The 27,329-nt window shown below is 33.6% G+C and overlaps 1 protein-coding gene across 3 annotated transcripts in view; it reads left to right on the top strand.

The window, feature by feature from the left end:
• The window catches only part of Dmd (dystrophin), a 1,637,847-nt gene that overhangs the window by 788,161 nt on the left and 822,357 nt on the right, over positions 1 to 27,329 (top strand). For all 3 annotated transcript variants that reach the window (XM_035449892.1, XM_035449894.1, XM_035449893.1), the window contains one exon: positions 13,401 to 13,576. In XM_035449892.1, the coding sequence (XP_035305783.1) occupies positions 13,401 to 13,576 (176 nt within the window). The remainder of the gene's footprint in view (positions 1 to 13,400; positions 13,577 to 27,329) is intronic.

Genomic DNA, 27,329 nt, shown 5'->3' with positions numbered 1-27,329 from the left:
TGTCGGACATTGTACCTAGCTTATTGTTAGATAGAGATTATGTGACTTTGAATTCACTTCTGCAAGCTGGAATTTGAGGGTGGAAAGATTTTCATGTTTGAATTCTATTCCTATTCTGAATTTTTAAAACACATTGCTGCTGTTCAGGAAAAGTATGTTGGTTTCATAGAAATGCTGTATTATAACATCTCCTTTTATAGTATGAAGTGTGTAAGTTTTTCATTTTCTTTGACCAGTTACTAACACTAGTCTTATTTATAGCCATCAACAATATTCTTTCTTTCATTTAGAAGAGCATTACATGTTTAAAACCAGAGGAATTTTAATAGTGATTTTTTATCACATGTGCTATCAATATGCACAAAGTCCTTACACTTAATGAAAACAATTAATTAATTCACATAGATATCTAATTTATCTAATTTAAAAACTTTAACATAAACATGTTAGAAAACTGGATAATAATCATAAAATTCAAATTGACACCATGAAGTTTAAAAGTTATAGATTTGACAAAAAAACCAAAAACAAACAAACAAACAAACAAACAAAAAAACGCCAAAAAGTAAACCCAATCTGTGTTGCAGTGGAATTTTGTAAAAATAAACAGATAAGAATTTGCTCATATGACAGTGTTTTGGTTGTGTCCTTCATTTATCCATTTAAGAAATTATTTCTGTGTACCACCATTTATCTGGGCACATGGCTGGCACAGGAGGCACAAAAGGAACAGATAAGGTTACTTTTTGCTTGCATGGAGCTCCTGATCTTGGGCACTGGAATGTAACACATATAACAGTAGAAATGTGTTTGTGTGTATTGGATGAAATAGAATGAAGGAGTGACCATCACATCCCCATTACATTGGAGTGGCCTGCCTGTATAGAAGCATGGATATAGAATTGGGTACTCATTTTCATATGCGTGAGAACATTTCCTACAGAGTTGATGTAAAGTTCTGAGTGTTATCCATATTATTTCTGTTTCAGTAGGCAAGAAAATCAGCATTCTTTTAATTGGGAAATCTACTAGAAGACATATTCATCTATCTGGAAGTTTAATCTAGAAAGATTTACAGAATATTGTATAGATAAGTAATTTGAGGGGAAACAATTTGGAGGGTATATGTCTAAATGACCAGGCTATGTAAAAATGTGTGAAAATTGCATCAACTGTACAAGAACTATGAGAGGATCAGTAATACAGATAGTTGTCTGGGAGAAAGCAAGTTCAGGGGTCAAACACATGATTTAGTAGTTCCTAGACTGGTAAGTGAGAAAATTCAGATGTTATTTAAATAAATCAATAAGGAGAACCATGCAAAAAGGGGATGTTAATATAGGCTTGAAAATATTTCCTTTGAGGCTTTACTTAAATGGAAAGATGTGCAATGCTCAGTGGTGGCTTAGGAGGAACACATTGCTAGAACCAAAAGAAATGATTCAATTCTATAATTGCTCTTTTTCCTTTACACAAATAAGACTGAAAAGGAAGGCAACTCTGATTCAGTTTGGTTTTACCTCTGTAATTATTGCTGGATATTAAGGGATTCACATGGATAAGTGAAACAGTTCTAGAAGAGGATATTCTTAAGTGCTCAGGAATTTTATTCTCATAAATTCCTTTGGTTTTTATGCAATTCCCAAACACACATACTGTTGACACTTTTGAATATGCTAATAACAGAAAGAATTGATCCTCCTGCCTAATGCTTTGGGTTTCCAGAGGATATGTCCAGGGAATAATTGTTGCTATCTTTGCCTTTTCTCATTCAATTCTGCAAAACACAGGAATGTAAACATACAATAGATAATGAGTTAGAAATTACAAAACCCAACAGCAGCAATTAAATTTTGAATAAAAAGGGAGCTTGTGTTTAATGGTTTCATAACTTGGGAGAGGGATACAAAAGATTCTACATCATTATGATGCCCAATTTGTGTTTATATGTACAGTTTTAATTTACTTGGGGATTCTCTAACCTAGACCAAATACTTAAAATCAATGAATAGATGTTAAACATACAGAACCAGTTTATAAAGATTTTCTATGTCATTTCTGGGTTTTTCCATCTTCAAGGTCCTGAGAAACTAACTATTCCTTTCCTTGATAAATTATTTGTGGAAAGAAATAATGGTTAGAAGTATGAAAATAATACTTGCACATTTGAATGGAATTCTACTGGATGTGGTAATGCATGCTAGGAATCAATGATTTCAGGTAGCTGAGATTGGAAAATCTCAAGTCTGGAGCCAACTAGGGCTACAAAGTAAGTATCTCTAAATGCCTCATCTTACAAAAAATATTATCATACTGAATCTCAACTTTATACAATATGCCCACTCTTGAAGTTGATCAATGTCTATACCATCAAATATAAATAAAATATAATAGCAAGGGGCATAATTGCAACATTAGTCCCATCATTTTCATATGTAATATTTGCTATGAAAATATTCAGCAATCCCAAAATATATTTGTATTAAAACTGCTACTTTCTAAGTATATACTTTAATTATAAGTTAAATATATTTTTAATTATAAATTAAAATATAATTACATACTCTTTGCCTTCCGTTTCATCCCTACCACCCCTCCCATGCTCCCTAATCTTTCAATTAATTCATGGCCTCTTTTACTTTTATGTATATGATTTCCTATGAGCCACAGTTTTTCTCTTTTTTTATCCTCAGTACAAAGTAAGACTTGTCTCTTTACATCCTAAATAGCTTATTTCCATTATAACCATGGTATGGTGGATTTAATAGGAATGACCCCCATAGCCTCATATGTTTGAAAGCTTGGCCCATAGGGAGTGGTTCTACTAGGAGGTTGGCCTTAGTGAATGAAGTGTATCACTGTAAGGGTGGGTTTTGAGGTCTGATATATACAAGATAGGCCTGGTGTGGCAGTCTCCTTCTACTGACTGTAGATCAATATGTAGAACTCTCAGCTCCATCTCCAGAAACATGGCTGCCTGCAAGCCATCATACTTCTTGCCATGATGATAATGGACAAAACCTATAAAACTATAAGCCATCCCCAATTAGAAGTTTTCTTTTATCATGATCTTGACCTTCCTTTCTCATATATTACCCCCCTCCTTCTCTTCCACTGTATTCCCAGAGCTCAGCCTGGTACTTGGTTGTGGATTTCTGAATCTGGTTCCATCAATCACTGGATGAGGGCTCCCCGAACATAGTTGGGGTAGTCTTCTCTCTGATTACTTCAGCAGGCCAGTTCAGGCACACTCTCTACTATTGCTAAGAGTCTTATCTGAGGTCATCTTTGTGGATTCTTGGGAGTTACCCTAGAACCAGGTTTCCAAAAGTGGCTTTCTCTGTTAAGATATCTTTCATTGCTCTTCCACTATATCCCTACCCCCCACCTAGGCCATCTGGTTCCCTTCTGCTTTTATCCTCCTCCCTCTTACCACTGCAACTCCCAGTTTGCCCATAGATATTATCTAATTTTCTATCCCAGAGTGATCCATGTATCCCCTTAGGGTCCTCCTTGTTATGTAGCTTCTCTGGAACTGTGGACTTCAATCTGGTTATCCTTTGCTTTACATATAATACCCACTTATGAGAGAATATATACCATATTTTTATTTCCGAGTCTGGGTTACCTCACTCAGGATGTTTTATTTTGTTTTGTTTTTCCAAATTCTATACATTTCCCTGAATATTTCATGAGTTCATCATCTTTTTCTGCCTAGTAGTACTCCATTGTGTAAAGGTACTACATTTTCCTTATCCATTCTTTGGTTGAGGGACATCTACATTGAAATCTACAAAGACAGCTGAACCAAGCTCATGGAAACTGATGGACTCTAGACCTACAACTGTGGAAACTCCAGGGGACTGAACTAGGCCGTCTGTATGTAGGAGACAGTTGTGAAGTTTGAACTATCAGAGCGGCCCCTGGAAATAGGACCGTGATACAAATCTGGTACATGAGCTAAACTGTTGCAGCCCATTCCCTATGGTGTGGTGCTATGCTCAGTCTTAATGCATGGAAGAGCCTGGCCCTGCCCCGACATATTATGCCATGAGGAGGAGTGGACAGGGGCTGGGCTAGTGGAGAGGTGAGGGGAGTAAGAGGAGACAAGGAGGGGTTGGAAGAAGAGTGGGAGGAGAAACGTGGTTGGAATGTAAAATAATATCAAAAAATGAAAAAGGTTTTATTTTATAAGAGTGGCACAGCAATAGAAACCTTAAGATAGAAGTTGGTTGTCATTGGCAGTTTCTCCTGTCCTGCCAGGTCCTGCTGCCCTTCTCAGCCCCAAATAAGCACACAAAAACTTATATTAATTATCCTGTTGGCCGATGGCTAGTACTTCTTATTGGCTAGCTCTGTCTTAATTATTAAACCATTTCTATTAATTGAAGTATTTCCACATTGTCTTATCTTACCAGAGAAGAGTCTAGACCTGTTACTCTTTTTGTGGCCCACATGTACTCTTCAAAGAGAAATGGGACACAAAAGTGAAATGCAGCTAATTCCTGTGTTCAAAGAGATAAACAGATTAAAAGAAAGTCTGTTGTTAAACAGATTAAAGGGAGATGAAACCTCAAGAAAAGACCCCACCCAATACTCTTTCATCTTGTGAAAAGGAATTAAAGAAAAGTTAAGTTCCAGGTGTGGTGGTCCACACATTTAATACCAGCACTCAGAGAAGAGAGGCATGCAAGTCTCTGAATTCAAGGGCAGCCTGGTCTACAGATAGTATTCCCAGATACCCCAGCTTAGGCCGTGAATGAATGGATGTGAAGCAGGAAGATAATCATTAAACAATAGGGGCATGTTTCAGCCCTAAAAAGTACTAAAACTGAGCAGCTTCATCCACATGGCTCTTGCTTTAGAGTCAGGTTAGAAGAAAGGGGTTATGGGATCTCCCTCCATTGGTAAGGAAAGCCACTGAGACCAGGCATGTGTCAGGGGTGTCCCTGTGTGGAAGCACAGAGAGGCCATTGTGTGAAGCTTCAAAGGAGAATTTGAATTGGATTGGTCTCTGGATTGGCATGGAGACCCCAAGGTATTGGAGATGCCAGAATCTTGGGATATCTGTCAAGGAAATCTGTTCAAAGGAATTGGAACTAGTCTGAGAGAGAGAAGTGTGTTGCAGTCAACAAAGCTAAAAGTTGTTGAAGATCTGAAGAGTATTTTTACATCAGGCATGGAAATAGAGAGCTTGGAGTTTGCCCAGTTCATTTTTGGTCTTGCTTTCAGCCAGTATTTCCTCACAATGCTCCCTTTCCTCCAGTTAGGAAAAGTAATGTTCATCCTGTGCCACTACATGTTGGAAGTATGTTATTTGATTTTCATTTTTATTTTATGAGGGATTACATTTAAGAGATTGATTGCGTGGATCTCAGAAGAGACTAGACTTTAGTCATTTAAATAATGTTGAGACTTACAGACTATGAAGACATTTGAAGTGGGACTGAATGAGTTTCTGCATTATGTTATGGTTACAAGCCTATGGATTGGGTCAGGGAGTGAAATGTGTTGGTTTGAATAGGAATGGCCCCCATAGTTTCATGTGTTTGAATATTGTCCCATAGAAAATGGCACTATTAGGAGGTGTGGTCTTGTTGGAGTAAGTATAGCCTTAGTGGAGGAAGTGTGTCACTGTGGAGGTGGGCTTTGAGGCCTTATATGCTCAAGCTAGGCCTAGTGTGGCAGTCTCCTTCTGCTGCCTGTGGATCAAGATATAGAACTCTCAACTCCTTCTCCGGCACCATGTATGTTGACATATCATCATGATTATTGCTGTGACAATAATAGACTAAATCTTTAAAACTGTAAGCCATCACCAATTAAAAGTTTTCCTTTATAAAAATTGCTGTGGTCATGGTGTCTCTTCCTAACGATAGAAACCATAACAGAGACACACAGTTCCCATAATCCAAGCTATCACAGTTACTTAACTTTCAAGATGGTTCCTATTTAGTTTCACCATTTTTGACCCTGAGTTTTTCCAGACCACTGTTCTCCCTGTAGGCAATGATAACCAGCAACTACTATAACACCTGACACATCAGAAGTGCTCATTGAACAGTGTAATACAAAGTAAGAAAGTTTTATATGCTTAGAAAATACCAATATAAAACTCTGGCTTTCACTGACCAATAAACTAGAGCCAACAAGATGGCTCATACGGTTAGAGTGCTTTCTGAGAAACCTGACTACCTGAGTTTTTTTACCCATAATCCACATAGTGGAAGGAGATAACCAAATCTTGTAAGCTGTACTTTGACCTCCACATGTGCTCTGTTACACACACACACACACACACACACACACACACACACACACACCACATACACACACAATTAAATTAATAATGCATTTTATTTAATGTAGTAAAAATTAAATGACAATACCAATGAAGTATCCTGATCCACCTCCCAAATGTTTTCTTTTTTAATACTTGTGTGGCTGCAAAATGATAAAAATTCTAGAATGAAATAAGGACTTCTTAAATGACTTATTTTTCCTTTCACATATTCTGTCATAAAAGCCAGTATATTTTTTGTTACATGAAATATGTCCCATGATAAAATATCAAACCTGTATTAAAACTAGCAACTATGTAGAAAGAATTGTATGCCCAAATCATGTGTTCTGCTACCTAGATCACTTAACAGAGGAGCAAGCATAACTGTTAGACATCAGCTGCCTTTTAGCAGAGAAAGGCCAATTTGTTTTCTTAACAAATCGGAGTAAATGGAGGAAAACAAAACAAAACAGCTTTTAAGTGTTCTCAGGCATTTCCCCTGAAGTTCTCATGAGTGATTAAGAACCCAGGAGGGAATGAATAAATCTGTGAACCTAGAAAAGCCTGGCATTGATTTTAACAAAGAAAAACCTATTTACTTTGGAAAGTTGTGTAGTTTATAACAACAGTTTTCTTTAAAGCAATTGAATTGACTTTGGAGAGTGGTAGAATGCTAACATACTCCACAAAACATATTTACACAATCAAATAAACAAATGTAAATTAAAACATGTATGATTCAAGATTTAATATGAAGACCCCTGTTTCAGAACTTTAAAAGCAAAATATGGGTGTGTGTGTGTGTGTGTGTGTGTGTGTGTGTGGTGGTTTTGTTGAGTGGGAGGTGTGTGTGGATGTGATTCTGCTATCCCTTTGGACAACATTTTGCACTTAATTTTTGTTTAAAAATAAAGAGAAAATACATATGCACATACTATATCCTACATGTAGTACTTAAAGTAATTCATGATAAATTCACTTGGTGTTTGTGTTAAGAGATAATAATAATAAATGTGTATCACTATTATCAATGAGAAGAACACATGCAAATGAAATTTTATTACAGTTTGATATTAGATATTATTTACTGTCTCACACCAATAAATTACTTCTGCACATATTGTTATTTAATTTATTAGCAAGTTGTTTGCTTTGGGAAGGCAAGTGCCTAATTCTGTTTTTAAGATGAGTTTTCTTTTTCAATGACAATCATTATCAGGAGCAAATGTCAAATTACACCAATGAACATGCCTAATTTGTATCTCAAGGGAAAGAGAGGTTACTAGATGAGATCTAAAAGAGCACTTCCTAGCCCTAGTTCCTGTTGTAAAGAAATCTCATTAAAAAGTATATATGATGCTTCACTGTTTTTACTAATGAAGCATAATAAATGTTTAATGGACTGGAAATAAAATGAGACCAGGGGAAGGAAGAGGCTAAGGGGTTATTTAAAAAAAAATTCTAATGTTCATTTGCAAAGACTGGCTCTTTTCAGTTTGATTTAGTTTGCAAATTAGTAGCAAAAGCTCTTTAGGTGTATTCCCCAAAGTTTAACGTGAGGCACACTTAAAATCTGGAGATGTATATCATCACCAAGACATAAAAATACTCCAGTCAATAAGGTAGAATGAAAGCCGTTGCTGTTACCTGGGACTTGGAGATAAACTTTTGAGAAGGGGGTGGATGGGAAAAAGGGCAGCTGTGACATAGAGGGGAAGAAGACTTGATCTTGAAATTAATAGGCAATCCTGATTCTTTCAGGATGATTCCTCATGGTTTTCTCATTCTGAGCCTCCCTGGTCTGGAGTCCCACCTCCTGATTCTTTGCTTTCAAGTTGTCCTTTCCTCAAAAGTGCATGATGCTTTGACCATCTTTCCGAATTTCTCACTGTGTTCTGCAGCTGTTTGTGCAAGATCTTAGGTCTGCCACCAGGACTGAATCGCCTAAACCACAAATGTGCTGAGCTAATGTATGCCGCCCCTGGGCCTACTCTGTACCTTGGAAATTTGCCCCTTTTCGACTGACTATTTGCAAAAACTCATTGGAAGCACATTAGAATCTCTGAAGACAGTTATGACTATAGACTTCAGTAATAAAGGCAGGAGACAAATTTATTTCCTTCATCTCTGAGATCAGATCCCAGACTATTTTTCCAAATATGTGTATTCTAGGGACTAACAAGGAAAACCAGTCAGAATAATTTTAACCAGCACAGAAGAAAAGAGACAAAGCAGCATAAGTTGTGAAACACTACTACAAAATTAACCTGCCTTTTGGACAACTATTTATTGGCTCATGTGTTACATATTTTATTTGGTCAATTAGTAAACTAAGTCAATGATTAGTCAGCCTCAAAATAATCAAGAGTGCAATGAATGAAAACCTGTTGACAGGAATGCAGACTTATATATTAACTCCCTGAAGATTTGTTTATCTTTGTTTGATTCCATCAGTCTTCATCTTTATCCCCCAAGTCATACTTTGTTTCTCCTGCTTACCAATTTTATTCCTTCATTTGAAGTTTGCAATTTATTTTATTTCAACATAGTTCATGTAAAATTGCATTGTACATTTTCCTGTGATTGGGTTTTACTTGTTTGGTGCATTCCTTTTCTGTATTTGTCACACTTTATTTTCCACTAATTGTATTTTCATACACTTTGGACCATTTCATAAGTAGTCTTTTCTAAAATGTATTCCATGGGTCACCTTAAAGGTATGGTTTCTCTATTTCATATTCTTCTATCTCTAAACAATTAGCATTTACTTCCATTGTATTTCTTGTTTCCTCCCCCATTTTAACCATACTTAAAATAACACATGTAACAGTGTCATTTTCTATATTTCCAGTTACCTTTTTGATTCAAAAGGGAACTAATAGTGATGCAGTTGTTATCAGACAGACATAACCCTTCTTCTTCCCTGGCCACTCCATTTATCTTTAATGCAGTTTTATTAATGAACCTTTGTTTCAAGTTATATCTGTTTTAAATACCTTCCTTCACTGTACTCATAGGCACTGAGATTATGCTTCTAGTTTGTTGGCATAGAAATGTGGGCTTTTGTGTTTTGAAAAAGCTCCCTGGGGGAGTTTGATATGCGCTCCTTATTAAGAATGAATGTTTCGATGTTGGAATCACATCACAAAAGCTTGCTAACTAGATTGAAAAATCCAATAGATTTAATTATGATTTTCATTTTCTCCAATACTAAAAACTAAATGCTAATTGCTAGAAAAGTAGATAAGGATATTGCTGATGACAACAGTATATTAATATGATATCAAAGCTTAAAAGGTTCATTGCTAATGAGTAATTTGGTGCTTAAAATGTGTATACACTGTAGAATTAAAATTAATTGTGCAAATGAAGTTGATTGAGACTTTATGTTTAATATTATGAATTGAATGCTATCTTTTTGTGCCTCATAAGCTAAGCATGAAACAGCATACCCAATTTTTATTTCCTGTTTGATCCATTATTTTTCTCTTATGCTTTATTACTGAAAATTCTTTTTAAGTAAAACACACACTGTAAATATTTCTTCTGGCTACAAAATCTTCTCAAACAAATTCAATACAGTATTTAATGAGGTCTTCTTTGCAAAGTTAAAAAAAACCTAAAAGCTTTGATTTAGGATTCTGTATAAATGAGATTTAGAAAAAACAATTTTAAGCAATTACTGCATTATTGGCTACACAATTCTATCTCTTATCTGCAATATGGAAATAATAAAATCCTTTTTGGTTCTACAATTGAGCTGTAAAAATCACCATAGACATCAGCTGGGAGATAAAGAGCTAAGATCAAAAATACCAAAGGAAGGGTTTGACGTAAGAAATCCAAAGTGGTTTCATCATTGTAACCAGCAGTAAAAATTCCTTGCATACAGAAGTTGCATGGCATTTACTTTGCAACCTTACTATAGAAAGTTTTGCCTGTCATAGCACTATTACCCTCTTCTTGGAGACAGTGAATCTGAGTTTTCAATTTAACTAGATCTCCAGGAGTTCCTTTTTATTATTTTAAAATTCATTTTGATAATTAATTCATAAATATATTTATTTTGGTAATACAAGTATGTTGTATTATGCAATATGTATTCATTTCTCTCCCTCCATCTCCTTTTTCACCCCACAATATCTCTCAAATTCAGGTCCTCTTCTACAATTCTGAGCCATCTAATATTAATGAGTTCAGAAGGTTCTTGTGTGTTTATTGTGTGCCCTGGGAATTTTTAAAACTATGAGTTTTAACACTATAAGTAATGTTGAACACCTTATGATAGTATAAACATGAAATCTAATCCCCTTCTAACTGCACCCATGCTTACTCTTTTAGGTAAAGTGTTTCCCTTCAGGAGCCTCACACATGCTTGCATGATTCTAGTTGTTTTCAAACCCTGGCAATTTTATTTAATATTTCATATTACTTCCAGGACTTTCTTTCCTGACTCTTGTCAAATTTATAGCTTATCTTCCACAATTTATTTCCTGGATGCCTAGACTTGGCTACATAGCCTGCATCAACATTAGTCCCTCCTTTCTTAAGAATAAATCAGTAGCCCAAAAGGCTTGGTACTTATGGATTTTTTCAAAGTAGAAGAGTCTCTCTGCCTCTGTCTCTCTCCCTCTCATTTCTTCCTTCCTTCCTTTTTAATTTTTATTTTTAATCAAGGTATCATGTAGCTTAGACTGCCTTTAAATTACTATGCAGTTAAGGATAAATTTAAACATTCTGATCCGTAATACCCTCACCCCCAAAGTGTCAGGTGCTGAGATTACAGAAGAGTACCACCACATGTAGCTAGAAATTGAGTTGCTTCAATGGACATTCCACGAATTACAAATTCCCTAATAAAATAAGGTATGCTCTGTCTATCCACAATATATACCCATGATTACAAATCTGTTTACACTCACACTCTCATAACAGCAACATAAAACTCAACTCTATAATCCTTATAATGAATATTGTCCACAAAGTGTCATGCATTTTGACATCCTCTTGCTCTCCTTGAACTTCCATGTGTCTAAATGGTAACCATTTATCAATTCCCAAACTCCTTTAGAATCCTTTTGTATGCTTTCTACTGCTTATCTTATCCCTCATATAATTTATCATATATTAAGAACCTCGATGTCTCTGCCCTATTGTATATAAGAAATTGCAACTCACAACTGTGTCTAATCTCTTCAATTAGATTATATACTACCTAAAACCTAGTAAATTATACTTTCTTTTATGATACTTTAAGCATTCCAATGATTCCATAGTGGTATGTTTTATTGGACTACCTTCCTTTCATTACTTTTACTCTTCTTGTCTTTCTATATTCTTTCCATTCTTGTATCCTTTTTCATTAATTCAGTTTTATTCATTCACTGAAAAGATACTGCCTGAAACTTCTTCTTACCAGATTCTGAGTAATAAGAATATAGACACAGTTTGGTAAGACTGTTATCTTGTTACCAAGCAATCATTGCAATTACCTGAAGTGGTGATCTAAGCAGCTTTAAAAGAGTAAAACGTAACCAATGGGTCAGGTCAGCTAGTTGGATGGGAACATATGTTTACTAGATCATATATCATGGACAGTCAGGAGTATGGTTAAGAGAGTTTGTAAAAGTTGAAGAAGGCATGCTTTCTTTTTTATAGTGCTGTAATATGACAATCAATTGAAGATCTTGTTATTATTTTGCTTATTTTTTGAGGTTATTTGATTGCAAAAATATGCTACCAAAGTCATTATAGTTAAACAGGTAAGAGTAGGAGCCAAAGAGGTGGCTCAGTGGTTAAGATCTCTTATTGCTCTTGCAGAAGATCCAGCTTCTATTCTTAGGAAATCTGATGCACACTTCTAGCATCCTCAGACATGTCCACTTATATGGTGCAAATAAACTTATGCAAGCATATAAAATATAAATAAAATTGTAAAAAGTGAGAGTAATAAAATAGTTTGAGACTGATGAAGAATGAAGTACTTATAGAGAGATAACTAAGATTTAAAAATCATATTTAATTGATTGGCTTGGTAGATACATATAAACGTCTATTGGGAAGCTGGTATTGCATGTAAAGGATATATTACAAGTAAAGGATATATGAATATTAAATCATTTGAATCATATGTATGAGCAAAAATAATCTGTGTACTGTTAGTGTATTGCCAGTAACACAAGAATTTGAGAGCCATTTATATTTTAATATGAAAGTATCTCAAGGTCTTACATTGTATTACAGTTAGCAATGTTATTTTCGTTAAAAAATCTACATTTTAAATAGGTTTACAGCAAAGGATTGTGATTTGTAATTTTAATGGTAAAAAATCATTCTTATTTTATGCAAACTTGGTTGTAATAATTTCTTTCTTAATGGAACAATTTTCTGAGAGTCACTCTTAAATTTTCATCTAGGATAAAAAGTAGAATATGCGAAAGCTTGACACCACCAATGACTCATAAAACTGTTCTGGTAGCTATAGATTATTTTCATATTTATTACTGTACATTAGAGGTTTTTTGATGGGTTGCCCCTGAAAGCAGTTAATTTTCAGTTTTATGTGGTTTTATAATGCAAAATAGATTGGTGCAAACAGAATTTGAAATAAATGGCTTTAATATAATAGTTACATTTATTTTTAAAGCTCTAGAAGGTTTTTAAAAATGCTATAGCTAAAGTATGTTTGTCCTTTTTCACCTTTGTATTAACAACCAACTAAGATATCCAAATACTTGGTCCATGTTTAATTTTACAACAGTTCATAGACTATTAAACATAGAACATCCTTGTAGGGACAAGAAATCAAATTTGCTCTTGAGAAGATTTCCAGCTAATTGATTTGTAGGACATGATAACATCCTCTAGCTGACAAGCTTACAAAACAAAACCTCGAGCTGAACTGAGAGGAAGCTTTTATACTGACATGAAAGGTGTCTTTCTGGCTTGTATCCTTTGGATGTGGGAACATCAAGTGCATAGAGCAGCTTTCACTGTGAGGTTTTCTACTTCTTTCCTCTCTTGGTATAACTGTACATGGGAGAATGTTGTTTAAACTGTTTTCCAAATAAAAAGACTTGGGATTTCAATTTTGCTTTATCTTTTTGGTGACTTACAGGAACTCCAGGATGGCATTGGGCAGCGGCAAACTGTTGTCAAAATACTGAATACAACTGGCGAAGAAATAATTCAACAGTCTTCAAAAACAGATGCCAATATTCTACAGGAAAAACTAGGAAGCTTGAGTCTGCGGTGTCAGGAGATCTGCAAACAGCTGGCTGAAAGGCAAAAGAGGTAGGGAGACAGATGTTTTAGCAGAGCTATGTAAACTGTCCTTTCAAAAAGCTTTCATTTCATAAAAGATCATAAGATGGGTGACAGGTACTAATGTTAAGAAGTCCATCATGTTAATCAATAGCAACAAAGACATTTTCTGGTCTTTTTCTTAGATATTAAGTGCACACATTTTGTTCTCTAGCACTTATCTGTTGTTGTAAGCTTCCAAGTTTGTGATAAAAACATATCATAGGATTGCCTAATGTATGTATCTTCAGTGTATCCCAAATTTATCAAGCTGAACCTCAAGTATATTTTCTCCAAAAAATGAGAAAAGGCAATTATAAATGAGTGTTTTGTAGGAAAGATACGTGGTTGATAAGATTTTAATTGCAATACATTAGAATTTTACTGTAAAAATGATTGTATTATTTAATTTTAGTTCAAATATAGTTTCTATTGGATTCTTGAAAAGTTACTTATTTCAAAAATGTTCAAATTTAAAAGGAAAATGAAAACCAAGGTATCCAAAAATGTTGTTGTATTCAATCACCATTTAACTTTCCCTTAGAATGTATTGAAACACTGAAAGCCAATGTATGCTCTTGGAATTGGAGTGCACAGAACCTTATACATTAGATTTGGAATTATGCTGCCAATTATAGATGCTAGTGCTGCTTATTGCTAAAGAAGGACATAACCTTTATTTAAAAATAAGACTGTTATGATAAATGGTGAAAACTCAGGTCTATGGCTGAGTCACTACATCCTACATATGATCTGCATAATATACAGACATATGTAATAATACAGATATTTGAGTTTTCTTGTATACATTATGTATGCACACAAAACTTGTCAATGTTAAAAATGATATCATTGAGTTGGAGAAAATAATATTATGTAAATACATCTTTACATTAATCTTGATTTTAAAATGTTTTTATTATGTTGAGATAAAGACCCCAAATTTTTGTAAATAAATTCCTTGAGAAGTTCTACTCGTTTTTTTTTCTGATTGAAATCATGGTATTAATCATACAAGCATTTTATAAATTAAATAAACTCATATATTGGTGTGCAAACAGTTTTAAAGTTGTATAATAGTGTCACTTCTGATGTGGGCTCAATGTAGTAAAAAATAAGATTGTAAGAAATTAGTAGATTAATAATTCTGTTATAAATACTTAAATATATAGTGCTTGAACAAAACATATTCCTATTTTTCTGGTGTTAACCTGAGTGGTTAAAATCTTCTATGTTTTAGGTTATCGTTGAAGTTATAGTTCATAAATAATTATTGGAGCACTATATATGTTCACCAAAAAGCTCTGAAATTTTATATTCACCTAATTTTATGGAAATACTCTTACTGACTCTGTTGTAAAATATCAAAATTGTGGGATAATCACAGCTCAGGGTAGAATTGATTAGAAAAGCTACACTTCATTGAAAATTTTGACATACAGTAGATATTTACATTTGTGCTTTTAAGAAGTCAAGATCAGGTTCCCTAAGTTTTTAAAAATTTGGCTTTTATAGCTGTCCATTTCATATTACATATTTTCAAAACAAATGTTTTCATGGTCAGTTTTGTGGCAGAGTTCCTTGAAATTGTTATGTAAGTTAAATTTTGTGAAAGGTAAATATGTTTCAAAATATAAGTGACAGGTAGATCCTTCCAATTCATTCACTATTTCAAAATGTGCAGTAGCAAAAGTGTAAGTAAACTAATATTTCAACAATAACATGTTAACATGAATTTGAAAAGGACTGTAATCATGAAGCTATTGTTAATCAATAAACTATTTTCAGTACAATACCAATAGAATAGGAAACAGAAGTTATTTATAACAAAAGAGCAAAGGAACATGCCTATGTAATAAAATAACAGAATATTTTACTTGTAGTGATCTTTAAATCAGAAATAATGAACATTCATTTGAAGTAATTTCAAGCATAATCTACAAATTATTTGAAGACTTACAGCTATATAATTTTAGACTCTTCTCTTTGATAACACAACATATCTGAAATAATTAGAGGAAAACGCTCTGAAATATTTAAATACTGGTTAACATCTATTAACTTAAAATGAAATTCAAAATATAATCTATTATTCATGATACAATTTACCATGGAAATTTTCCTGATTCTTCAGTCATGCAGCAGAGGAGCCTGGTAGTATCTATAGATTTACAGATGATAGTAGACACCAAATAATCTTTATAAACAACAAGATGCAAATTAAAATGTGTTTGCTCTGAAAGGAAGTTATAAGGTAAAACAAAGAAAGTCTTAATGAGAACACTTTTTAAAAAAATTCTGTTCTGTGAAAATAATTCAAGAGATGCCACAGTCTTGAATAGATAAACATAGCTCTTTTTTTTAATCACTGATGTCAAAATAGTACTGAGCATCAAAAATGGACAAAGAAACAGTAACATTTGTAATGCAAATTCATAGATATTTTCATGCCATAAAAGTTACTCTATCTTAAGATATTTTACATGATTATCTTTATTTTTTCTTTCTATTAGTTTAGCTTCAAAATGTATGTAGTATAGTATGATAATTTGGTAATCATACATAGTTTATATGCTTAAAATTAGAGTAATTAACATTTCTAGCTCCTTAAACACTGTAAAATTTTGGATTGACATTTAGTAATTATACATATTTAGAGTGTGCAGTGTGATACTTGATTACATGTATATAATACATATTGAACAAAGGGTAACTTGTAAATATTGCACTATCTTTAGAGGCTTAAAGCTTCTGTTTTCTAGTTGTTCGAAAATATCTAATTGGGATTTCATTATAAGCTATACTTTCTCTTCTATGCTCAAAAACATGAGACATTATTTAATCTATTTTATTTCCCTCAAAATCCAATATTGATCACATCTACATAAATATCTTAACATTTATATATTCATAATAAGGACACATATTGTATCACAAAATTTTGTTAGAGTTTTACAACTTTTTCAATGTATTTGGATTTCTGGTGTATTTTGTAGTATTAAGTTAGTGTTAGGAATCATGAATTTAACCAAGTTGCTAGTATATTGCTTTGTCTTATCTAATGAAGGACTTAAGTTAATATGCATTTTGTCTTCAAAGAAATTTAAATACTACTATTACTCAGCATGTCTCAACTTAGATTATAGGCATGCCATATAGATCCATGTGTTTCTAACTCATAAGAAAAATTTAAAATGTCAAATCACTTTACATACAGTCACTATTAGAATGTCTACATTAAGTTAAAATGTCCTAAATTTTATAATAATATCCAATTTAGTTTATGCACTTTATTTTATTATTTTATCACTTTCTTACATTTAAGTCAAAAAGCACCATTCACCTCACTTTCTCTGCAATGATACTGACATTCAAAAAATTATCCATCAGTAGCATTTAAAAAGTTCTGGATCTGTCTGTTTATTCCCTTGGTGTGCCACTTAATTGGTGCCATATTTTCTAACTTTCTTGTAAACTGCAAGTTGGGTCTAGGCAAGTCATTAAATGACCCAAATTAAATTTTGAGTGTTTCCTTGCTTTGCAAATATAAGTCTCATAGGATACTGCATACTATATACGGTAACATTTTTCAGGATGCATAATATGAAATTGTGTCATCACTTCATTAAAGTGATAACTATTAACTATTGGAAATTGTTATATATAATATATAATATATAATATATAATATATAATACTATATAATATATATTATATATTATATATTAATATATATTAATATATATTATATATATTACAATATAATATATAATACTATATATTTATATATAGTAAGTCATATATTAGCATTCCATTTTGGATCCCTCCTTAGCCATCTATTACATTAAGACTTATAAAATATCAGGCTTCCTATTTTGACCAGATACTATGTTAAACCATTATTTTATTCTGCTTTCATAAATATTTATCTTTTCTGCCTTGGATGATACATTTGTGACTCACAGATTCTTTTATCATTTTACTCAATGTTCTAATGAATTAATCTTTTGTTAGTAATTAGTGGAAGCTACTTCTGCCCACTTGCTTGAAGTCCCAAACTCTTTGGAGTTATCCTGGCTCTTGTTTGGAATTAACCATCTTCCATTCACTACTCATTTTCTTTAGAGCAAAGCATATGCAGAACCTGGCAGATGAGCAGTAGCCCTCTTAAAGGAATATTGACCTTTTCAGGCAGTCTCAGGATAAATAATGTTTATATGCTAATTTTGCAATGATCTCTTTCAGAGTACATAGAATTTGAAAGTTAGACTTGACATATTCAATAGGCCTTATAGTGTAAGGCTGCCTGTTTGATCAGTGGTTATTATTTATTTAACATCTCTATAGGAAGAATTTACCTGTATATGATCTATGATATTTTATCCAAGAAAATTGAAAAAAACAACAAGATAATACATCTTAAATGTACTTAAGGGAATAAATTGTTGTTTAAACAACTTAGTTCACTGTTTCCATGTAAATGAATGCTGTTAATTAGCAATGAACTTTATGTAATTCATTAAAGTCACTGTACTAGGATTTCTTCTTGAAAATCTCCATCAGCAATTCATATTTTTGTATGTATTCCTTATTTTCTCTTAAGAGTTTCTAATTAGCACTTAATGCAGATTTTCCTAAATAAATAGCTTTATACTTTCAACTTAAACCAAGTAGCTTTTCAACTATTTCATTTTTTAAAACCAACAGCTGAAAATTGTATCATGATGCCAAATCTCTTCACCATGTATAGAGTCTTTCAATGTGTATAGCTAATTTATATGAAACAGTGTTAAAAGTCTTCTCCCACATTCACATTCTATACTCTGGATTGCTTTAGTTTCTCCTTCAGTGTAGTTACTGTAGAATGGAGTTTCCCCAGTTTCTAATCCCTAGTTTCGATGTAGACTCTTATATCATCTAGCTCAGAGTTTACAAACTGAATATACACATCCTGAACACATCTAGAATCCATACATTTGTTTTTAGTAGCCCTTTTCTGAAAGAATTACCATTTAAATATTGAGATCATTCATTTAAAAAATAAGAATTTGTTTGTTTCTTCATTTTCTTTTAATTAAATCCAGCTACTAGGCATGATTTCCTATGTTCTCTCTTGACATTATCCATTTTGACTAATAGAAGTTTCAGACCTACTAGTCAAAGTACCATCTCTGGCCAGTCCAGGAATTGACCTGTAAGTTACAAAACATTGCAGAATTTACCAAATTACATTACTTTCATGGGGTTTCTAGGAAATGCATGTGTATGTAAATGTTTGAAAACCACTGCTTTTGATAAGCAAGCATTTTACCATACCTGTTCCACTTCACTCATATTCAGTGATTGTTTCCCCCAAAATAGTTTGTTAACATAGCTATATTCATATAGACCCTTGTTTGATGGTGATGATGACAATGATGGTGAGGGAAAGAATGAAGGTAGGCGTGTCAATAACATGTGATGATGTCTGGCATGTTGTATTATAACTCATATAACCCTTGCAATAAATGTCACATAGATTGTATTGTATTTTTGGATTTACAGAGGTCAACTTCTTTGACCAAGATTACACATCTAATCAAATATATGAACCAGGAAGCCTGTCTTATTTAAGTTTCCTATTGTTGTGAAGAGACAGCAAGACCACAGTAACTCATATAAAGGAATACAATACAGTTCAGTCTTTCAGTCCATTATCATCATGGCAAGGGGCATGGCAGCATGCAGGCAGACATGGTGCTGGAGAAGGAGATGCTACATGTTGTTATCAAGCAAGCAGAAGTAGACTGAGACACTGAGTGATATCTTTAGCATAGGAGACACCAAGCCTGCCCCAACAATGACAAACTTCCTGCACCAAGGCCATACCCACTCCAATAAGGCCATACCTCCCAATAGTACCACTCCCTTTGGGGACCATTTTCTTTCAAACTACCACAATGCCTATCCAAGTCCACAGTTCTTAATCTATATTCAATTGGGGATTACATATCTCTGTTTTGGCTTGTTCTATGTGCATCAGTTGTTGCCTTCTAACTTTCTACTTGCTGTAGCTTGCCACATTTAGTGGAGTGGAGCTGAAAATGAACTTAGCTTTCCAGCAATGTTGACCATCACTTTAAGTAACTCATCACATCATATTGTATTCTTTCTTTAGCATTTCCAACTTCATTTGATTTGTTTGAAATATTTCCTTTTTTGTGTTTTCTGCAAAATCCTAGCCATCCATCAAAGAACAATTGTAATATAACTGTGACCTTGTCACAAGTAGGAACAAGGGTATTTCCACTACACTTTTTGTTCTTTTAGTATACTATTTTATGCATGTACTATGTTTTATACCTATTTCAAACATGTAGTTTCATGTTCTTATCTATAACTCATAACAGTCAGAAAAAAGTTGATATATTATAAACATCCAATAAGTATTTCTTTAATTGAAATAGTGAAATTTTGCATTCTCACTCAAATTAAGCTGAATATTTAAACCTTTACACTAGACTTGGACATTGTTTTATACATTAGAATAGATCTACATAACGAAATACTAGAATTGGATTTTTCTTTCACAATTTTAAACCAGTAGAATGAATTCAGTTAATAATCTTTTAGTTTTTCTCTAGAATATAGTACACTTATTAGACAAGTAAATATAGTATCCCTTGCTTATAGCAAAATTTGGCACTGTGGTAAAAAAAAGTTGTAATTTTATTTATATCATTGTTACTGTACCCTTACCAATTTACTTTTGATGAAATAATTTATAATATCCTTAAAATATTATTTGATATGCATCTAGCCTATATCCAGATGAGGTTTTAGATTTATTCCATGTTATGAAAAGCTATTTTTGGAGAGATCAGTTAGATCCTAGAGTTATTATCCACAGGTGTCCTTGGAAAATCTGGTCTCTTCCCATCTGTTCTCTGATCATTCTTCAAAAGCTTTCAAGGACATTCATAATACTTCATCATAAGACTTTGAAAAATAGCCTCATAGTTAATCCTGTTATGACATATTTTATTTTATTTTTGCAACTTGACAGGTTAAAGCAAAGCAGACCAAGTATAGCCAAATATGCTTTTCTACTGACCTATAGTGAAAATGAATCTTGAATAATTTATATAACGTTTACTCATCAAGTCAAGCTAACTTCACTCTTCATTTAGAAACACTGCCAATGTGATTTTGAACTAAATGGAAGAGTAGAGTAGATATTTTTAAAAGGATTTTTGCTAATCTTTCCAGTACTATGAGCATTGGTTCTTTATACCAACTATTGTTATTTTCTAATTTTAATAGTTAATTAATATTACATAAGCTGATGAGATAGGATTTCATAGAGCTATAATCCTGGTTTCCATGGGAAATGAGTCAATTTCTTTGGAAGACTTCTTAACTTAGCTATTGATTTACATGTATATAAATTAATTGTTTAAGATTCAGGAAAAGAGTAGATTACTACTGACATCTGACATTACTTTACATTCTGTTTCTTTCTTTTCTCTAAATTCAAAGCTAGTTTACAAAAGTCTGAATTAAAAATATTCACAGATGAATAAGTATAGAAGGGTATTTGGCAAGACAAGTTGTACAAAATTCAGGCAGTATACCCTTAATCTAGAAAAATTGCTGATCATCACCAAATTATACCCGAGTGAAAGATCATTTGCATAGTCTAAGAAATAAGAGAAAATATTTAATATGTACTAATGTCTTTCCCTAAATGCACTTCTTCCATCCTATCTGCATAGTCCACAAAGTTAATTTTGGTAAGAAGTTCATAGTACTGAATGCAAATTAAAACACTACCTGCCTAAATATGTGGTATATGATGAAGGCAGTCCTAAGAAAAAATATTATAACACTAACCATGTATTTCAAAAATCAGAGTGATCTCAAATACATAACTTAATGAAGCACCTCAGGCCTTGTAACAACAATAATAAATCAACTTAAAAGATGGTGAGGAGCTAGAAAGATGGCTCGGTTATTAAGAGCACTTGTTATTCTTGCAGAGGTCTCAGGTTGGTTCCCAATAGATAACAACCAACTGTAACTGTAATCCTTGCCTCTTCAGCCACTGAATGCATGTGGTGAACAATTATATAGAGGCAAAGCACCCTTATACATAAATAATATTAAATCAATCTTTTAAGAATATTAGTAAAACTGTTAACACAGTTGAGATCAGGGCAGTACAGTGTGAGGTATGGGTTACTCTTTATGTAATAGTTAATCAATGAAGCACAATAGATACTCAAACATCACAGGCTACTGCAAATCGCTCTTGATGACCCTCCAGGAATTAGAAGAAAGATCCTGTTGTCAAATATTTCAGATAAGTAAGTCACAAAACACAGAGAAATCAAGCTGGTACTGAACTAGAAGCTTCATTTGTCCTGAATAGATTTTTTTTATCCTGGAAGGCACTATGTACACTACCAGGGGACTAATAAATAATCTTATCAAACTGTGAGCACTTCAATGCAATCACACATGGCCAAGAATTATACTACTACATGGCATGAATGCTATGGGCATTACCAACTTTCTGACTGGATTTAAGGCCTGCTTCACAAGATGAAACTCATATCTGTCATCACTATCCAGCAAAGATCCTGTGACTAAACTGCTCAGAGGCCCTCTGTAGAATCTACTACTGTGATTTTGACAAATGGTCTTAGGACTAATCTGCCATTTTTCTTTATATACATAGATTATAGCATCTCTCAACTCTTCTGAGAGAAGTTTCCTTTTAAAGTATACAGTGATTAACATAGAGACCCAAAACTGCTCAAAATGCATTGACTAAAAGATTGTGGATTATCCAGAAACAATTAGATATCCCTTACATAAACACTCGACTGTCACATTTGTTCATCACAGTCAGCAGCCCTGCATCTCTGTATTACCGTCATTGATTGTGAAGAGAAACTTCCTTAACAATGCCTATGAATGACATTTTCTCTTTTTCGTTTTTTAAAATTGAATATATTCTTCTCTCATACAATAAACCCCTACCGCAGTTTCCTCTCCTTCCACTTCTCTTAGCCCCCCTACAACTCCCTTTCCCCCAACCCACTCCCCCTTTTTTCTTCTTTAGAAAACTCTAAGAGATGATCACCGATCACCAGACAGTTCAAAACAAGATACTATAGGACTGTACAAGGCAACACTCCAAGGAGGAAAGGAGTTCCAAGAGAAAGCAAAAGAGTCAGAGACACACCTGTTCCAGCCATTAGAAGTCTCACAAGAACACCAAGCTAACAACCATCACATATGTAGAGGACCTGGTGCAGACCCATGCAGGCCCGATGTTTGCTACTACAGTCTCTGTGAGCCCATATGAACCCTGCTTAGTTGATTCAGTTGGCCATGTGCTCCTGCTCTCCTCTATCCCCATGAATCCTACAGTGTTTCCTTCCCTTCTTCTGCAGGGTTCTGCATTCTCTGAGGGGAGGGACTTGATGGTGATTTGCAGTTTAGACTTTTTCTCTGCATAATATCTGGTTTGGGTCCCAGAACCTGCTCCCATCGGCTTCCTGAGGAAGTCTCTCTGATGACTACTGCATACGGCACCTAACTGAGTATAGCAAAATGTTGTTAGGCATCATTTCATTGATTTTTTTTGTATCATTTGTGGAGAGTTTCAGAGAAGAAAGAATCCTGAAGCAGTTACTAACCTATCATCACTGTCCTTCTGTGTTAAAAAGACAAATCATAGCCAGAATTCCTTATAATGACTACAATGGTTTTCGTTCCTACATTATTTTTTTGTTGTTGGTGGTGGTGGTATAACTCTGGGAGTTACATGAGGTATAGAACCTAATTAGGATTACATATAAGAAACAGATTCTAACTTTACAATTAGTTTTTATTGGTCAGAGTCATTTAATGACAAAAACAACTGTTTCTCTTTACTGATTTCTTTGGTGTGTCCAGGGCAATTAACCTCTACACTAAACAGAAGAAAAGAAGAGTAATTTGAATAGAATATTAACCAATTAACTAAACCTGTCAACAAAATGCTGTGTGAAAATCCCCCATGCTTCCACTTGTGTTTATTACCTTTAAAACTAAACAATATAGTGCTTTGACATTTATATTTTTATTTTACCATTTTTCCTCTAGTTACTAAAAGCAAAAGTTGAAAGTCCTACTGTTTTTAATATGACTGCTGAGCAAATGTTGCTTAGTATCAACTAAAATGTGTTTACTTTTAAAATATAACCATAATAACAACTATGTTATTTCTATTTGTTTTAACAAAGAGGATATAGTATTAGCTGTACAATATAGAAAAACAAATCTCACAGAGTTCATACTGCCAAGTTGTTAAAACTTTAAGATAAATAGCCCGGGGAGCAATAGGGGAAAGGGAATCTGGAACAGTTTCAGTATATAATTTTAAATGTCACTTTTCAAGAGCAAATGTACAAAACAGCAAAAGAGAGGGAAGAACTATGAACCATTATTGGGAGAAAAAACAAACAATAGAGATTGTTTCTGAATTGACTAAGGTGTTAAACTTAATAGAAGAGAATCAAATAAACCTACTATCAAATACCTTCACATGGGGAAAGGCAGTTGTGTCTAAAGCAAAATAGCATAATGTTGATGACAATAAATAAGAGATCACACAGACTTTTTGGAATTGTAAAGCATAATAATTTAAATAAATTCCTTTATGACTTCAAGGGCAGACTTGACAGATAAAAGAATCACTAAACATGATAAATAGATATCATAAAATCTTTAGAATAAGAGAATATGGAAAATGAAGAAGGATAAATAGTCCTACAGGACAATACTGAGTGTGTTAACATGGGTGTTTTGATATACCAGAAAGAAATAAGAGAAATGGAGGAGTTAAAAAAACTTGTTTGAATAAAAATATTCATATACCTTGCAAATATGATGAGGCTCAAAAAACACCACCTCGAAAACCTCAACAAACAGAAAAAGATCAGTAACAAATATACTATTAATATATGAATGGAAGTAACTTTAAAATAGCCAAGCAATTGGCCTAAATTAACAATTGACAATGAAACTTAAATAATTCCCATTCTTTGTAGTGTGAGTAAAATAATGAGGCAAAAATATATTAGAAGTAAAAATTGTGTCCCATGAAAATTATAAAACACAGCTGAAAGGAATAAAGAAAACCTAAATAAAGGAAGGCCCATTTTGTGTTATGGATAAAATATTCAACAAAAGATCAGAAGAGATTTGAAAAATTATATTTAAATGCAATAACATTTCTGTTAATATCTTAGCATAAATTTTATAGAATTAAAATTTATATAAAATTAAAGTACACAAAGAATTCCAAACAAAATTTGAAGAGGAGATTATGACTCTATTATACTAACTTTTAAAGTCAATGGGTGTTATGCCTCCACCTTTGTTCATTTTAAGATTGTAAGAAGTATTTGTGGTATTCTGTTTTGTTTAAATTTTAGTATGTTATTGTACTTCAATTAAAATGAAATCAAGAAGGAAAACTCTTTAAATAAGAATATTTTGATGAACTCACTTGAGATATTGTGTTCATGTGTCTTACGTAGATTATCCCAATGTTTTGTTAATCATTACACAAATCCTTTAGTTAATCCTAGTCTTATATATTTATCCTGTTGATACTATTGCAAGTAATTTTTCTTATATATTCTTTTAGATACTTTCTTATTAGTATACTCAAGTAGAGCTGGTCCTTTTACTGTTTGGTGGCAAAAGGCATATAAACTACTTGTAAAAGGATTTGAACAGACATTGCTCCAGCAAAAGCATACAAAAGGCCAATCATGATCTAAAATGGTATTCATCATCATAAATCAACAGAACAGTGAAAAACAAACCATACAATTTTCATTTTCCAGTTGCTATCATAGCCATTGAAAAAACCATTCTGAGTGAGGTAACCCAGTCAAAAAAAGACAAACATGGTATGTACTCACTCATGTTTATTTTAGACATAGAGTAAAGGACTACCAACCTACAATCCACTGCCAGAAAAGCTAGGAAAAAGGAGGACCCTAAGAGAGACATATATGTTCCCTGGAGAAGGGGAAAGGGACAAGATCTCCTGAGCAAATTGGGAGCATAGTGGAGGGGAGAGGGAACTAGGAGAATGAGATGGGGAGAAGAGGAGAGGTGAGGAGGACATGAGGAGGCAGGGAGGTTGAGTTGGGGGAAGAACAGAAGAGAGCAAGATAAGAGATACTGTAATAGGGGAGCCATTATAGTTTTAAAGAGAAATAAGGCTCTAGGGAAATGTCTGGAGATCTACAAAGATGATACCAACTAACCATCGAAGCAACAGAAGAGAGGCTACCTTAAATACCCTCCCTTGATAAGGAGATTGATGACTGACTTATATGCCATCCTAAAGTCTTCATCCAGCAGCTGGTGGAATTGGAAGCAGACACCCACAGCTAAACACTGAACTGAACAGGAATCCAGTAGCAGAGAAGGAGGACTGATGAGAAAAGGGGTCAAGACCAGGCTGATGAAACCCACAGAAACAGCGGACCTGAACAAGGGGGAGCTCTTGGTCCCCAGACTGATTGCTATGAAACCAGCATGGGACTGATCCATAGCCCAGGAATGTGGGTGTCAGTGAGGAGACCTCAGGAATCTATAGGGCCCCTATGCTCCATATAGTTATTGTGTCTGTGTTTTTTATTCCTAACTATCCAAGAAGTGTCTGATACTTAGTAGGGATATAATAAATATCTCTTGGTTCTTAGCTGTGCCTATCACATTTTAAAGAATGAAATTCATGAACACAATCAGCATCTATGATTAGTAAAGTAACACTTTGTAACTGTCATTTGTAGCAAAGACTGTCTGATGCATTGTTGATTTGCAAATATTTATTATTTCAAAATACTAAATTAGTGGCAGCATAAGGTGAATCAGAATTTAACAATCCCCAGGAGATCAGTGCATATTGAATGTGCCCTATTCAGCCAGCATATCATATAGACTCACAGTAAATATTTAAACATTTGCTAAACTCTAGAAGTTAACCTTCATGATGTTAACCTACATTATTCACCTTGTCTATTGTAAACTGGTTTTCAAACTTCTGGACTCCAATTGAAATGTGTATTATTGAGTTTTTCATAATAATAGGCTATTTTTATTTTAATTTCATGCTTTTATTATGTTATTGTGTGAGCTCTTTTCTAGCTTGATGGTCCTGAATTGCAAAAAGAGCTTTATGAGCTTGGGTGATTAATGCCTGGTAAAAGTATATGTTCTATAAAAAGTAAATTAAAGAAGTAAATAGATCTCTTCTCTTACTTTATTTAGTACTTAAATACTAAACAGGCACATCTTCAGCAATGATTGTTAAACTTCTGGGTCCAAGGCACATTCATATGCTTAAGAATTGGTCATGATTCCACATTATTGGATTATGTAGATTACCAAAGACATAAAGGTAGACGTTGACATCAAAACAAATGTCTTGGTAAAATAATTTTATCTTTATGGTAGAAAATACATAATAAGAGAAATGACATGGTTTTGCAAATCTTTTTGTTTAACTTAATAGTAGATAGTTGGTTTTGTTTTGTTTTTTTTTTTTTTTTTTTTTTGGTTTTTTGAGACAGGGTTTCTCTGTGTAGCTTTGGAGCCTATCCTGGCACTCTCTCTGGAGACCAGGCTGGCCTCGAATTCACAGAGATCCGCCTGCCTCTGACTCTTGAGTGCTGGGATTAAAGGCGTGTGC

This window comes from Cricetulus griseus, chromosome X (genome assembly GCF_003668045.3).
Source record: "Cricetulus griseus strain 17A/GY chromosome X, alternate assembly CriGri-PICRH-1.0, whole genome shotgun sequence".
Classification (NCBI taxonomy): Eukaryota; Metazoa; Chordata; class Mammalia; order Rodentia; family Cricetidae; genus Cricetulus; species Cricetulus griseus.
This window is presented reverse-complemented; position numbering and strand designations above follow the sequence as displayed.